Genomic DNA, 15,383 nt, shown 5'->3' on the forward strand with positions numbered 1-15,383 from the left:
TATATTCTCTCCCGCTGTTCTTCATCTCATGCCTCTCAATCTCGCCTATCCCAGAACGTCGCGGGGTCATTATGAATCTGAGTGCCCAACCTCTGGAACCCGCCCAGAACATCCTTATCGACATTAGCAGCCCAATCCCTCTGGAATTGCTCGTCGCCGCCACAGACATTCACCACACCTGCCAATCTCTCCTTGACGAACTTAAACGTATGCACGGTGTGCACGGGATCGTGCGCGCCGTGTAATCGCTTCCGTATATCTTCAGGCCCCTCGTGTTCGTGGCCTTCCGAGGACACCCAAATGAGGTTGTCGTCCCCGTCGTCGCGGCCTGTGGACATCTCCGTGATAACGCTTGTCCACATGGCGAAGTAATCTTGGAGGCGAGAGAGGATTACCGGTGTCATTGGCGGAGGGAGTTCCAGGAGGCGGGTTATGGCTAGGCAGGAGAGCTTTTGGCGGTCGATGTTGGCCATGCTGTCGAAATGCCGGAACCATTCTGTGCTGAGCCAGGACCAGACTTCGCTCGCATTACCGACTGAGTTCATGATTGTGATGAGTACAGAAGGATCGGCGAGGGCGAGACGGGCGAGGACCGTGAAGTAGTCTGTTTCGACTACATCGTCGAGTTTGGGATATCGACGGTTGGGTCCGGCGGTCTGGTGGGCTTCCCATGCGTCTCGTAAGCCTTCAAGGATTTTGTCCGTGTAGCCCGATTCGTGGAGGTCTTTGGCAATGAGAGTTACGCCGTTAGATCCTCCGAGGGCTTCGGCAGCGCGGATCATGTTCTCAACGATAGTCGTTACCAGCCCTGCGAGATCTCTCTTCTTGACGCCGAGGAGGTTGGCCATATATGAGACGAGTCTTAGTCTGACCCCATCTCCGAGCATGGCTTCTGGGGCAAGTAGGATATACGACTCGATGATGTTGAGGACCGTCCTCAGGTTGTCTGATCCAATCTCGAGCAATGGGAAGGCGGAATCTACTAGGGCAAGCACATCGGAGCTCGCAGGAGCGGGAGTTTGCGCGAGGATAGTAGACCAGAGGTCAAGTGCTTCCTCCATTAAGTAGATTTGCATTTCCGAACCAGGCTCAACAGCTCGTTGGATAAGTGGTAGGATCAAGGCGTGATATCGCTGCGCCTGGTCTTTCATTGCCGTCACTAACGTGGACATGAGGGTCAAGATCGCTTGCTTCAACAAGTGTTCTTCGCCAGATGCTTCCCAGAGGCCTGGTAATATCGAGACTATCTGATCTGCAAATGGCGAGACATGGTTTTCAAGTCGTACAGCTATCACTCGAATGGTGTCTAATATTGCCATCTTGGTTTCTGTATTTTCCACTTCTTGGATCAGAGCCATAATGCGATCAAGGAAATCCGGGGCATAGGGCAGGAATCCTTCTGCAGCGAAGCTAAAATCATCTACAACGGCTTTGAACTGCCGCGCTGCCGTCACACGCACCACGTAGTCATTTGTCTCGTCCTCTTTCTTTAAGAGGTGTTGGAAAATCTGATAAACGAGAGGCCTATTTTGCTCCGAGATCTTGATGGTTATCCATTGACCAAGTAAAATGGCAATTCTTCGACGGAGAACCTTGTAGCCTGGCCCGGCTTGTTGTACATCTTTGACTAAGGTTGATGTCAAGAAAGAATCGAAATCAAAACTCTGGAAGACGACTGGGGCTGAAAGGCCCATAGCAGTGTACACCGCATCTTTTGTCACCACTGAGGCTTGATCAGTGCCAGCTACAGACTGGAAAAAGGACAATAGAGGGTCGACGAGGAGGTGCTTGAAATTGATAACGAGATCCATGAAGAGTTTCTCTGAGCATGGCCGGACTTCGAATTCCCAAGTATCGCCGCCACCTTCCTCTCTAATTTCCCATTCGTCCTCCTCTTCTTCCCAAGCCTGGAGGTCGACTTGTCGGAAGACGAAGAATTTAGTGACAATGACATTAGCCATTTGGCAGATCAGCTCATCTGTGAGTAACTGTGCCTTAATTAATGCGACGCCTTCCTGTTGCTCTGTCTTGACCTCAGCTGACCGATACTTGAATGAATGCGCAGGGCTGAAAACCATCTTCAAGCAAGCTCGTAGCAGTGTTAAGCCCTTTAGACATAACTTTTCCATCACGGGTCTCTGGTTCTTCGTATTCTCATCCTGATCCATAGCTTTCGAGCTGAAATCATGAGTTGCCGAGCCATAAGACTCGCCAAATTTGACTACTAGACCCCAATATGCCCTTACCAGATCCAGAGAGCTAGGAAGCAGTGCGAACGCAGCGGGATGCGTACTTGACATTTGGACATGAAGCTTTGAAAACTGAAGCAAATGTTTTTCAACCAGGTCCTTGGCTGGAGAGACCAAGAAAGGCGGCTCCCGAGAGACCATCTCCAAAAACTGGCCAAATTGATGCTGAGAGGCTTCCCAAAGTTGCTGAACATCTTTAGAATGGTTGGGATATTCGTAGCCAACAACCAATAGCCGCCGAAGGATTTTAATAGCAAACAGGCTATTCTCCATAGCCTCCATTGCTCCTCCCTCATCGTCGCCATTTCCATTGAGAAATCCAATCCATTGCGCGACCTTCTGCGTATATATCTCGTTGAGCAAGAAAACGATTTCCGGTGTGATGGATTGTAGGCTCGTCTGGGAAGTTCGTAATCGCGCGGTAGATAACTCTTTTACCACTTGTAGCAGGATTAACATGCCCCGTCGTAGATGCAACTGGTTTGTCTGGTGTGCGGTGCGTAAGACCTTGATTAGATTTGTGAGGACATTCGGCCAGTCCAGTGGGTAGTCTATGCGGACTACTTTTGCTACAACCAAAGCGTTCTGTAGAGCAAGATTTGTGTCGGCCTCTTCAATTCCTCCCACTATTAGATGCTGCCGTATCTCAGCCTTCTCTTCCTTGGTGAGGGCGCTTGTGGCCGTTTTCCGCCAGTATTTGTCGATGCCGTTTTTGAGTTGGATAATTGCAAGATATCGGACTTCTGTAGGCAGTGACTTATCGTGATACACTGCCTGGTTATTTCAATCAGTTATTATACGTTCTGTGAGCGGTGAAGGTGCGGTTGTGAGGCGACGTACCTGCAGTAATGTATAATAACCCCGCTGTGTCTCCCAAGCCTGAAGTTGTTGTGTGCCGGTCTGGATATGGAGTTGTTGAGATGATCCAGCAGATTGTAGAGCCTGGTAGACCTGCTGCGGGCCCAGGGGAACCGATTCTCCGGGTACTTCGATAGCAAAAGCCATGATTATTGACGCGGTGGTCTTGAATGTGAGGGGTTGAAATTATTCACAGTCGATGTTAATGCGCAGGTCCCCACATTTTCGCTTGAGCTTCGATCGCTTGCTGCGCAAGGACTCCAAGCAGCAAGACTTCATCCAACGTCACTTGTCAGTGGAAACATAACATAACATACAATAATATTCCATAATAGGGGGGAAGTTTGGTGACTTTTAAAAGAAATAGAGTCTAAAATTTTGGGACTCATTTGAACCATTTGTGCCTTTGGAAACCAGCCCCCTTAAAGGTTGCTCGTCCGAGTAACCAGTCCACTCTATTATTAGGGTGTACAACCATGTTTGATATAAAACAATCAAGGTGCCTTGTATTTCTCACACAGTGCCTATGTCTCATATAATACTGTTAAATAGTGACTAATAACCAAGGCAGGTACTCAATATCATCAGCTAAATCCGTCAGATGTTTAACCTAAATATATGCTCATTCACTACCGTCCTGACTCTCGGTCTCACTTCCACTTATATCCAGGTCACTCTCCATTCCTCCGCCCCCATGCACCACTCTACCTAATCCCTCCGTCTCGGTCCCTAGAAGCGGCGCCCTTTCAGGGTCCTGCCTCCCAAAATGCCTAGCTAAGGAGATGACCAACATACTCAGTCCATGTACCATTGTACTACCTAACACCACAAAACAGATCACTGGCCAGATGACTCGAATGGCCTCGGACCTGTCATTAGATGGCGGTGAGTCTCCGGGGTTCGTATTAGTATCCCTCTCTAGCTTTTCCCGCGATTCCATGGCAAGGAATAAAGCTCCTACACCCATCGGCCCAAAATGTCCGCAGAAGAGGGCCTCGCGCCATGTTCGAATGTCGGGAATGAGGCGCTGCAAAGCCAGTACAATTGGGATGCGACGAAAGAATAGGACTAGGAAAAGGAATAAGAGAAGTTGCCATATGCCCCAATTGGGTGCTATATCCCTTGGAGCGAATTTCTGAAATGGTATTATAGAGCCAAAGAAGACGAACATGCTGCTGTTGAGAATCAAGTTTATGATGTTAGGGAAGGGGAGCGAGTGAGTTCTCTCCCAAAACCAACCATCATGGGCAAAGCCTACACCAGCGCCGAAGGCTACTAGGAAGTCATTGCTGCCGAGTGTTGACCCAACGCCTATGGTGAGCATGGCGAGAAGGAGGTAGAAGACGATGAATGATGGACTGGAGATATATCCTCTGTCGTCGGAGATGCGGAGAAGGCAATTGGCACAGCGTCCTATAACCAAGCCGAGGGCGAGACCTAGGGTGCATTGCCACAAAATGGTGATTAAGAACCACTCTTTGATTGATATTCCCGCGGTGGAGTAATTTATGGCCATGATTCCAATGTATAGGAATGGGAAGGAGATGCCATCGTTGCAAGCCGATTCTGCTAATAGCAAATGCTTCAACCTCCTTGGAACCCTCTCACTGAATTTCGATTTTGAGAAGATGCTTGCAGCAAGCACTGGGTCCGTGGGTGATAAACATGCCCCGATAATCAAAGCCGCAGGAAGACTAATCTTGAAAATGAGGTATGCGAATAGAGCAGTGATAGCCCAGGAAAAGGTCATGATCGGTCCCAACATGTAGAACACGGAAGCCCAATGCCGAGTAAAATAGAATTTCGGCAACTCGATGCCTACGGCGAAACATTGGATCCCAACAATGATCCGGGTGAGTTCATGTGTGACATGGTGGTCAATCCCCCAGCCCTGAGGCGTGATCCATTGTAAGCAGTACGGGCCGAGGATGATGCCGAAGAGGACGGCGAGAGGCGGTTCCGAGAGATGGAGGCTGCTTCTGATGAATTGAGAGAAAAGGGCATATAACAATAGAAATGTAGAGAATACCAGGTAGGAGACGTGAGGGCCAGTTGGCTGTAGCTGGTCCCACATTATCGTCAGAGGTAATTCTCCCTAGGTTAGGCTAAAGGAACTGGGTAGTCCGCAACAAGGGAAAATAGCGAGGCGTGTAGAAACCTACTCCGTAGGTAGATACTTGGATGCTAAAACATATTAAATGAACTTTCAAGGTGAGGCTGACTAGATTGCTTGGTGAGGTAGGTAGGCTCAAAATATTTTAGCTTTGTTCAAGATCAAATGATGTCATGTAGGGTGTGCGTGATAGGTGCCATCAACCTTTTGCTACCCCAAGATCAACGAACTGAATATGCTTTAGATGATGCTTTAGTACTTTGCTGATAGATAAAATATTGTTGAATGAAAATTTTAAGACCTAAATCATTTTCCATTATCGCTAGTATTATGCAGACAACCGAGTGGCCGCTGTCATGTTTACACGACCAAAATCTTACATTCCAAACGCCGGTTATGCAATGCTGATATTTCCCTCGTGGACATGATGATGCTGGAGGTCGAATCCCTAGGCCGCCATTAATCTTCATACTCTATTTCACCCTCCCCTTCCTCATCATAGGCCTCTGAATCCCCTAATTCTGAGGCTGATGATGATCCGTCATCTTTTTCGGACTGCTCATTTTCATCCGCGGTTAATTCCTCAGTAGGTCGAGGTTCAACCTGAGCTAGTTCTGTAGTTTGATCCTTGAACCCGACGGTCTTGGAGGTGGTTGCTGTCCTCTCGACCTCCTCAATAACATCCCCGCTCCAAGGCTTGCATTCCTTGACTTCTTCGCCGCACCTTAAGCAAGTCCATCCCTCGCCCTCTTCTACCTCTAGACGGCTGGCGATGCATACGAAGCAGTATATACACCCACATGGTATCGTCTCGTATGGATTCGTGATGTCTGTTTGAGCAGAGCCTATAACTCCAGACGCTCCAGCTGCTGCAACAATATCTGCTTCGGACGTAGCCGCAGCGTTCTGGTCGTGATAGCATATAGCGCAAGTTCTTTCCGGCAAGAACGCAAGCTCGCCGGCTTTGACGTCGTCCTCCTCTTCACCACCGCTGCGCATGACCGATTTTGTCTTTCTCCAAACCCTCGCGAGCCATCTCCTCCACCTACTTATGCCAACGAGCGGTAAAACAAAGAGGAGGAATTCTGTAAAGGCATGCCAGACCAATTGTCGGTTTAAATATTCAAATGATACCTCACGGCTTACTTGGCTCGTCCTAGGAGTTAGCCGTAGCCTAAGAGTCCTATCGAGCAGTGTCCGATATCTTCCATTCACCAGGAATACTAGAAAGGACGCAAATGCTGCGGTGGAGTGTATAGTCGAGATGGTGTCTGATAATCCGGATAGTTTCCGGAGCGTCGGACTCGGCTCATCATAACCATTATCATTATCAACCAGCCAATTTTCCCACCTCGTCCAAGCATATTTCCCTCCGACGGTGAAAAGTCCATATAGCGCTTTCTGCCACTTCGATGGCGAGACGAGTACCGTGCCCTTCCTCCTGGCATCCGTGAATTTTAGATTTTGCAAGGCTGCACCGTACGTTGCATCGTGGTCCCATATTGTGAGCTTGAACAACACCGCCCTCAGCGCAAGCATAATCTCCGCAGACCAATCATCCTGAATATGAGAACCAAAATATTTGAGAGCTTCCCCGACCTGCCCCTTCAACAAGTCCAGCAGCTCCTCGTCTAGGAGCTCTGCGTCCACCTGTCCCACCCTGAATTCAGGCCGCGTCCCATCTCGGCCCCTTATGTTATCCCATGTCGTAAGTCCAGCTTGACCAAGACGCGCAATGGGGGATGGTAATCGGCCGAGTTGCTGTGCGGCTCGTGAGGCTTTTCGCTCGGCGGTAATACGGGATTGAGCTTCACGCTCTCGTGCTTGTCGCCGGACGGCAAGCCGTTGCTGAGCCAGAGCAAAGTCGTTGGACGTCATGTCATCGAGGGAGCATTTGGAGTACCTCGAGGCAGGATGGGCCACGATGATGTGGAATCATGAAGGGAGGAAGGCTGAGGGACAGCCGAGGTTCATTCTTGGGGATCATACGAGTACGAGTACGGAGGTACCTACCTAGCACGTGCCTCGTATCTCCAAGCCACCGAAAGCCACAGGCACGTGAGTTCCAAATCTACGGTACGGAGGTACTTCGTATGAACCCAACAGTGGCTGGCTGGCTCCCCTCGCATCAAATCCCGACATGAACTGCCATCTTACCAGCTTATTATCATCTTACCTATTTTTATGTAAGCCCTCCTCCGGACTTAACAGCAGGCTGCATGAGAACAGTCAGGGGTTTAATCAGGGTTCCAGTGACGGATTTATCGTTCTTCCGCGCCCCCCCGTGTGTTTATCAATTCTCGTGATTCTAGTCACGTGTCGATTCCTAATAAGGTCTAATCCCGTTTGATACTCTCTCTCGTAGGTTCCTGGTACCTAAATACCTCTCCCTCCATACTACTTCCAATATCAGCATCTTCAGCATCTTCACCTCAACCCCAATCCTAATAACTATCCCAATAACCATCCCAAGATCCGGGCACACTGGTATTAATTTCCCCCACTCATGCCCGTCTCGCGCTGCCTTGGGCTGGCTCGGTCGCTTGATCCGTGATACGGGGTGCGGCCAGCTTGTTGCTGCTTACTCGTATGCCACCGCCTGGCTGCATTATTAATGCCCATCGAGATGAGTAAACCACCACGCCTCGTGTCGACACCCTCCTCTAGTCAATCACAGCTTCGACCTCCCTTGCGACCTCACTTCTCCCCAGCAACTCTCAAGCATGGCATGGACCGTGGACCAGATTGACGGCCGCGCCTTGGACAAACCTCGGCATCTCCGCCGCCACGTTCGAGATGGCATCTCATTTCTAGACCTATCTTTGGATTGCAGGAATCTCCGTGCCCAACCCGCTTCCCCAGGTCCTGAATCATGATGTCGCCTTTGGTCCTAGGGAACTGCCTATTCCTTCGACATGCGTTGATGCGGTGTAAATTTGCCACAGGACAGCTTCCAAATCTCCAAAATACTTGACCCTCACCCTGTTCCTCGAGCACCGTGGCCGATTGACACTTCGTTTATCTCCGTTTTGACCGCATTCTTCGGAAGACTGCTGCCTTGTACTTTATTATTTTGAGCTCAAGTGTTCGCTTAATCGGTGCTTTTTCCATGGACAGGAATGGGCTTGATGGCGAGTTGCGGAAATAGTACTGCGGCCGCCACATCCGTTTGACACCAAATAGTTTCATTCCTACTCCATGCCGGCTGCTGGTTCTAATTTATGTGCACTGCTCTCTCGGCTCTTCGTCGGCGTGTGAGGTCTTGCTGTTTGCTGCCTTCTTTTGCCTCTTAGTGGAGGATAAATCATATGTTTATATGATTCGTTCTTGAGATCGGGAGATTTGTGCTTTAGACACGCAATTTGGGGTGGATGTTGACAGATTCAGCTATTACAACTGGTCGATATTGTCCTTAGCATTGAGGTTCCCTTTCCAGTTCATCCGGTTTCTATCATGTCAACGCAGGAACACTGGAGCCGTCGATCGTTCCTTCGGGGATGGATGCCTCCGTGTGACGCTGTTTCTAGAGGGATGTAAGATCTACCTAAATATCACTGTCGGCCGTGAAGCGTTTATGCAAGCTTAGTCTATGCTTAAAGCGCCACCTCGTGGAAGTTTGTTTCCAGCACTTCCGCGGTTAGTTAAATCCAATCAAACGATGCCTAGCTCGGCTGTCGTATTTGGTCCTGCATGACGGGGTCCATTCAACCATCCGCCCATTTTCGATTTTCGATTTACCTAATGGACTTGGCTTTGAGTTACACTTCTTGCCTCCCTCGAAAGCACCTTGCAATCCATTACTTGCATGAAGTCCGCAGCCCGTATACTTCCTACTTGCCTCCTGAGCTCTCAATAGTGCTCTTCCAGAGTTCGTACGTTCCATAGTTGCTGCACAGCCCTGATGAAGCCATGTTGCCACTTTTGGCATGTAGGCCAGTGCACGTTGAATTTGGTTGTGGCCCGTAAGTCTAAACTTGAATCCGTAATGGGGCATCTTGTAAGGCTGAACAAACCCGGAGTCCTGCGACCCGATGAGCTAAGGCCTGTACTAAAACGAGATGGGATACGGTAACTCTATTCTAGGTATAAGTGGGCCCCCTAATATTAACAGGCTTGGTCGGATAAGAATACGTGAAAGCCGATTAGTTATGTGCACATTTTCTCGCTGACTCTGTAGGTACGCATGCTGACAAGAGGCTGACTTGGTTCAGTAACCAGGGTCTGCGTTTCCTTGCCTCTAGTCCGATATCGAAGTGGTATCCCTTCCCACACGGAGTAATATAGATGCAGGCCCCATTAACATTTTCCGTTCCCCGGTTGTTTCAACCTCTCTTATCTATTATAAATGGCCAACCGTTTGTAAGAATTGCCATTGTCACATTCCGAAGAAATCTAGTTGAAAGCTGTGGACATTGCATCTTTCATCAGATAGATTATACGACCAAGTGCGGCCCCATTTTTATCATGAGTGGTTCAACAACAGCTAGCAGCTCCAACGAAGTACTACCACGCGAAAGCGAAGGGGACATTTCTATGTTCGTTGACCTCGAATCCCCCTCTCAAGACTCACCAACATCCTCCAATGCATCAACGACAACCAAAAGGCAAGAAACATCATCAAGGGGCGGCATTCGAGTGTCGCTAGCATGCCTTCCGGTGCGCACGGTCTCAGTGTTGATTCAGGACTTGATTGCTAACATGGAGCAGTGCCGAAGTCGTCACGTAAAATGCGGCGCTGAGGTTCCAGTTTGTAGTCGATGCCAACAAGATGATAAACCATGTTACTACGCAAAATCAAGACGGGGGATGAGAGACGGGCCAAATCCGCGCAAGAAAGATTCAATACAGCATGGAGGAAAAGACAATCGGATTTCTGACACACGCTACATACACCATGATGCAATAGGGTTCCCAATTGGCAGGCCGTCCACAGAGATGTATACCGGAACATCAGTATCTTGTCCCGGCAGCCTAGAAAGCTCTGTTTCCAGGTCAGGAAGCACAGGACGACTGATTGATTTGTTCTACATGTAAGTATCATGTTTTCAAGTCGGAGTTGCATCTCTCTAACCCGAATGTAGGTTCTTTTATAAAATTCACCCCTTTGTCCTACCCCGTTACTACTTCTTCAGCCGCCTAGACTCTGACCCGGATTCTGTAAATCACTTAAGGGTAGCAATGGAATACGTCGGTTCCCTCTACGATCCTGACATCTCTACCAACGAGCAGCGAGACCTCGCGCTAGAGCAACTAGAAATAGCCACCCTCCACCCAACTGGGTTCACAGTCCAGGCGTTACTTCTAACTGCCAACGCTCTTGATCTCGAAGACAGGACGGATCTCAGTCGCACTGTTTTAGATACCGCTATATATTTGGCTCTGGAGTTAAGGATGAATATCCAGGAGTTTGCGAGCTTGGAGCCAGATCAAGTGTTGGCGGAGAGTTGGCGGAGGACATATTGGGGTCTTTGTTCGATGGATTCGACGTTTGGTGGTAGTACTACACGTGCACCTAGCCTTTTCCCTGGTTAATTATAGATGAAAAACGACATACTTTAGCCTTTTTGCATGAAGACCATCTTTAAGGCCACTGGAGATTGTAAATCCGGGATATAAGATTTTCGCCCAGCAAGCATTAACATCTCAACCTTTTCTATAATACTCGTAATAAGCGTAGGAGTGCGATGCACGGGCCACCCCCTCTCAGTGTGTTTATTATTCTTCAACAATCTGTCCCGACTCCCGAGAACCAACACGCTGGTGCCAATCCACGGCAGGTCGGCTTCCGCAGAGATTGAGCCTCAATGAGGAAAGCTAATTTATATTCTTAACCTAGTGCTTCCTGGAAAGGCGGGGGTGCAACATGGAAGACGAACACACACAGATGTCGTCGTTTGCGATTGGCTTCGTTCTCGGACGACTGTCCCCAAGCTTTCAAGACTACAGGTCCTCCATGTCTTGCGGTGGAGAACACTATATACCCGTTTGCCTGAGGGTAATAAAACAGGCTGCGGAACTCAGATCCGATGGTCTGGTGTATCATGGGCAAGGTGGCCTCAATCAGGCTGCTCGATAGAATGCAGAATAAGCGCGAATATATAAAGTCGAACGTGTTGCAGAATATGTCACGATCTAAGGTATTCCTTTAGGTTTCACGTCAATCGCAACAATGAGGCATATTGTTGCCATTATATCTATAGCGCTGCCTGTCGTATTTGGCCAACAATCGCTCAATGGCCAATGTGAGTACTGCGTTACCTCTCGCATACGAAACTAATGGGTTTCAGGCGGTGGAATTGAATGGAAAGGGCCAACTACTTGTATTGCAGGATCATGCTGCACCTATGGAAGTGATTTGTATTCTCAATGTCTTCCATGTACAAATTCGACCGGTTCAACGGCAAAGGTAGCATCCACAACAACAGCGTCAACAGCCCCATCCGGAAACTTCACCAATCCAGTTCTCTATGAGGACTTTGCTGACAATGATATTTTCCTCGGTCCAGACGGGGCCTACTATTTCTCGGCGTCGAACATGCACTTTTCACCAGGAGCCCCAATCCTTAAATCCTACGATCTAGTCAACTGGAAATTTATCGGACATTCTGTTCCCACCTTAGCCTTCGGAGATAGCTACAATATGGATGGAGATGTTGCGTATCGCAGAGGTACCTGGGCCTCGACAATGAGGTATCGGGCAAGCACCGGCTTATGGTACTGGTATGGATGCATTGATTTCTGGAATTCCTACGTCTATACCGCTCCCGAAGTGACCGGTCCTTGGACACAGGCAGCCGTCTTCTATGCCACCTGCTTCTATGATTGCGGTCTCCTCATAGATGATGATGACACAATGTATATTGTATACGGCAGTAACGATGTCAGCATTGCTCAGCTGGCGAGCGACGGTCTCAGCATTGCTAAGACGCAGAAAGTATTTTCTACGCCACCTCAATTTAGTGGCATCGAAGGCAACCGCATGTACAAGAGAAACGGCATTTATTACGTTCTCGACGACGCACCTAGTGACTCAGCGACGCTGATTTGGCAGTCTGGCAGCGTGTTTGGTAATTGGACTGAAAAGACAATGATCAAAAACGTCGCCTCTCCTAATAACCTCGGCGGAACTCCTGACCAAGGAAGCCTAATCGAGACCCCAGCAGGCGAATGGTATTTCATGTCCTTCTCCTGGGTATACCCGTTGGGTCGAGTCCCTGTCCTTGCCCCAATCACCTGGGGTACTGACAATTTCCCCATCTTCGATACTGTCAATGGGGCATGGGGTGACTCCTATCCCAACCCCTTACCTACCCACAAAATGCCCTCCTGGACTGGAACTGATACCTTCCCCGGCACAACCCTATCCGTCGACTGGGAATGGAACCACAACCCTGATACGACGAAATATGCCGTTAACAACGGCATCACACTCTCTACGGCCACTGTCACTACTGATATTTACAAAGCTCGCAACACACTCACACACCGTTGCCATGGCCCTCTGTCCGTCGCCATCGTTGTTCTCGACACTAGCAGCATGGCCGACGGGGATTCTTGCGGCCTGGCCGCTTTCCGTGACTGGACCGCCTACATCGGTATTTCTCGCAGCGGGGGCACGTATACGATTGCCAACGTGCAGGGAGCCCTGCAGAACTCAACAGACTGGTCGACGATTACGGATGGGTCGACTACAGCAAGCGCGGGGATTGCGAAAGGGAAAGTCTGGTTGAGAGGCACGATGCACACGTTGTCGAATGGTCCACATACCGCGTCGTTTGAATACAGCACTGATGGGAGCACATTTACCGCTCTTGGGGGGAACTATACGTTGAATACGGATTGGAGTTTATTCATGGGGTACCGATGGGGGATTTTCAACTATGCAACAAAAGCACTTGGGGGATCCATCGGAGTGTCGTCATTTACACTGGAATAACTGAATCAGTTACCTTGTGTTCACATGTTGAATGATGCAGCCCACAGTACTAGGAGCTTGTTTCTTTCGCTCAAACTTTGGGGTTTTCTATATCCATTTACTAGAACCGGCTATATAAATAGGCACCTAGAGAGGCGGCCAAGTAATATTTACTAATCGAACGTTCAGGAGACACGGAGATAAGCCATGATATAATGGATGTGGCGTATCTATTTGCGTCTGGGAAAATAGGGGGAGATCTGGTACGAGCTAGCGGAGCATGGAAGTTGCGGGATCCCTTCGTAGGTGGTAACGAATCCACGATATTTCTTCAAGACTTCCTGTCACTTGTCACCAATGCCATTTTCCTACCGGCCTCCATCTTCATCTAGTGCTGGTTTGCCGTCTCAGATATTGGTCTATACTGCTGTAGATAATGCTATCTGGAATGATATGACGCCGGGCCAAAACTCCCTGGTCTACCTCTTTGATGAAGCGAAACAACAATCAGTGTGGAATTGCTGAGACACTGGTCTAGGACGCGGCCCTGGGGCAGTGGCTGACGATGGCATAAATACAAATTGAACTATGTACGTAATCATGGTCGAAACTACTAATCCGAGGGAGGCGAAAGCAAGAAAGATTGGTTCTGTTAACTTTAAGTAATGGAGGAGTGAATCGCAATTCGCATTAGTAAGGAGAGTAGATTTATAATTGTTCTACAACATTCAATGAGAAGTGTGATAGCTGCGGTGGCATGCTCATTATCACCTTACGAAAGATTTAAGGTGACACAGAGGTAGCTCTCACCCCAGAATCCCGCCACTCTGGAATATCTCCAGGTAATGCGGATGATGATTTTCCTTCGAAGCTTGCCAAAATGATGGCTTGCACCTGCTTACTGGACCTGGATAGGGACTGATGCTCAACTACAAGTTATAGTTTCCAAGTTTGAACTACTTTGCTCCTTGTCGACGTAAGCTCGGGAATTCGGTTTACTCATATGGCTTCGCAACCGGGGCGACGAAGGGGAAAAGGGGGGAAGCAAGAGAATGGAATTATGAAATGGTAGCCTTACAACATAAAACTGTAACACAAAACGCCCCCCTCACTGGAAATCGGCCTAGTGGCTCCAGTCGGTACGAGGCAAGAATATGCTCTTGGCAGTGTTGAGAGTTCTGTCCAATCCGCGATTGGAGGTTCCCCTTTGTTATTGATCCTCCTTGTATTCGAATGGATGATAGAAACGAAATTATGGCAGGAATTTTACACCCTCCTGTGGTTTGAATTGGACAGGTAGGCTATTTTTTGTGGCTCCTCGGCTAAAACTGAGCCAGAATAGGGGGGGATGATCACGTGCTCGTTTGCAAAGCAACTGCTTACCTATACTTCCATCTCCATGCTTCCACTTAGCTTTGATCCCTTGTAAATTTTCGCTCCTGCTTATCAAATAGCGAACTGAGAGTTCTTCTTCCTCACGATGTAACTAGATACGTAGATGCAAAGTTCATTTGGGGGCTTCAACAAAATTGTGCCGGAGATCGGAGCGCGATTTCGTCGTAGTATGTAATGTTGTTTTGAGTGGCAAGTGTGTGAATTGCTACAAAAGGTGACTTTCCAAGGGTTTCGACTGGCGCACTGCAGGCCGTGGAGAAGTATCTGTTATATATCTGTATTGAAAAACAACATCGTTTCCTATAATCGGATGTTTTGTGATATTATCCTGATGCCTCCTTGCATCATCGTGGAAGTGATTTTGGGACTCATTTCTGGACTCGTATATTGTCTGGAAGCGTAGAGCCTTTCATCAGCGGCCTAGAAATTTACCATACCGCGAAACAAGACTAGGGATTTGTCACCTAAAATTTAACCAAGGTGGAAGTCTAGCTTCCTATTAGAACGAGTATATTATATGAGACTTGCCGTCGCTTGTTTGAGCAAAATTGTAGCGATGCGAACCCACCGAGAAAAGAGTAGAATGGGAGCATTTAAGGGGAAAAAATGGCAAAAGAAATACCCAATTATCAGTTCCAAATGGGACACCGAGAAACTTGTTCGTTTCTCTCGTGGAGCATCTAGGGTCATTCTAGGTTGTCTGTTGATCGGCGGTCACCCTCGAGGAGGGGTTGTTTGACCAATGTACCAACAGGCCTAGTCACCTGTCTCCAGTTGTTATGGGATTTCTGCTTATTTTGCTATATATTGACAATCAAGGCACCTGCCGGCGCCCAATCGCGCAGGGAAAGTT

The 15,383-nt window shown here is 48.6% G+C and overlaps 5 protein-coding genes across 5 annotated transcripts; 2 read left to right on the forward strand and 3 right to left on the reverse strand.

Moving 5' to 3' along the window:
* Positions 1-35: 35 nt before the first annotated feature.
* On the reverse strand, positions 36-3,254 carry BP5553_08663 (uncharacterized protein; the record flags this gene model as incomplete). The annotated part of the gene is made up of 2 exons (XM_032017286.1): positions 36-3,023; positions 3,090-3,254. The coding sequence occupies 2 exons, from the start codon at positions 3,252-3,254 to the stop codon at positions 36-38; spliced, it is 3,153 nt and encodes a 1,050-aa protein (XP_031866717.1).
* A 475-nt stretch (positions 3,255-3,729) lies between these two features.
* Positions 3,730-5,181, reverse strand: BP5553_08664 (uncharacterized protein; the record flags this gene model as incomplete). Its single annotated transcript, XM_032017287.1, has 1 exon — positions 3,730-5,181. The coding sequence occupies one exon, from the start codon at positions 5,179-5,181 to the stop codon at positions 3,730-3,732; it is 1,452 nt and encodes a 483-aa protein (XP_031866718.1).
* A 498-nt stretch (positions 5,182-5,679) lies between these two features.
* On the reverse strand, positions 5,680-7,098 carry BP5553_08665 (putative peroxisomal biogenesis factor 2; the record flags this gene model as incomplete). The annotated part of the gene is made up of 1 exon (XM_032017288.1): positions 5,680-7,098. One exon carries the CDS (start codon positions 7,096-7,098, stop codon positions 5,680-5,682), a length of 1,419 nt encoding a protein of 472 aa, XP_031866719.1.
* Positions 7,099-9,684: 2,586 nt separating this feature from the next.
* On the forward strand, positions 9,685-10,752 carry BP5553_08666 (uncharacterized protein; the record flags this gene model as incomplete). Its single annotated transcript, XM_032017289.1, has 3 exons — positions 9,685-9,876; positions 9,928-10,250; positions 10,302-10,752. 3 exons carry the CDS (start codon positions 9,685-9,687, stop codon positions 10,750-10,752), a joined length of 966 nt encoding a protein of 321 aa, XP_031866720.1.
* A 637-nt stretch (positions 10,753-11,389) lies between these two features.
* On the forward strand, positions 11,390-13,156 carry BP5553_08667 (Uncharacterized protein; the record flags this gene model as incomplete). The annotated part of the gene is made up of 2 exons (XM_032017290.1): positions 11,390-11,462; positions 11,508-13,156. 2 exons carry the CDS (start codon positions 11,390-11,392, stop codon positions 13,154-13,156), a joined length of 1,722 nt encoding a protein of 573 aa, XP_031866721.1.
* Positions 13,157-15,383: the final 2,227 nt, after the last annotated feature.

Source organism: Venustampulla echinocandica, assembly GCF_003357145.1.
Source record: "Venustampulla echinocandica strain BP 5553 chromosome Unknown scaffold_8, whole genome shotgun sequence".
Classification (NCBI taxonomy): Eukaryota; Fungi; Ascomycota; class Leotiomycetes; order Helotiales; family Pleuroascaceae; genus Venustampulla; species Venustampulla echinocandica.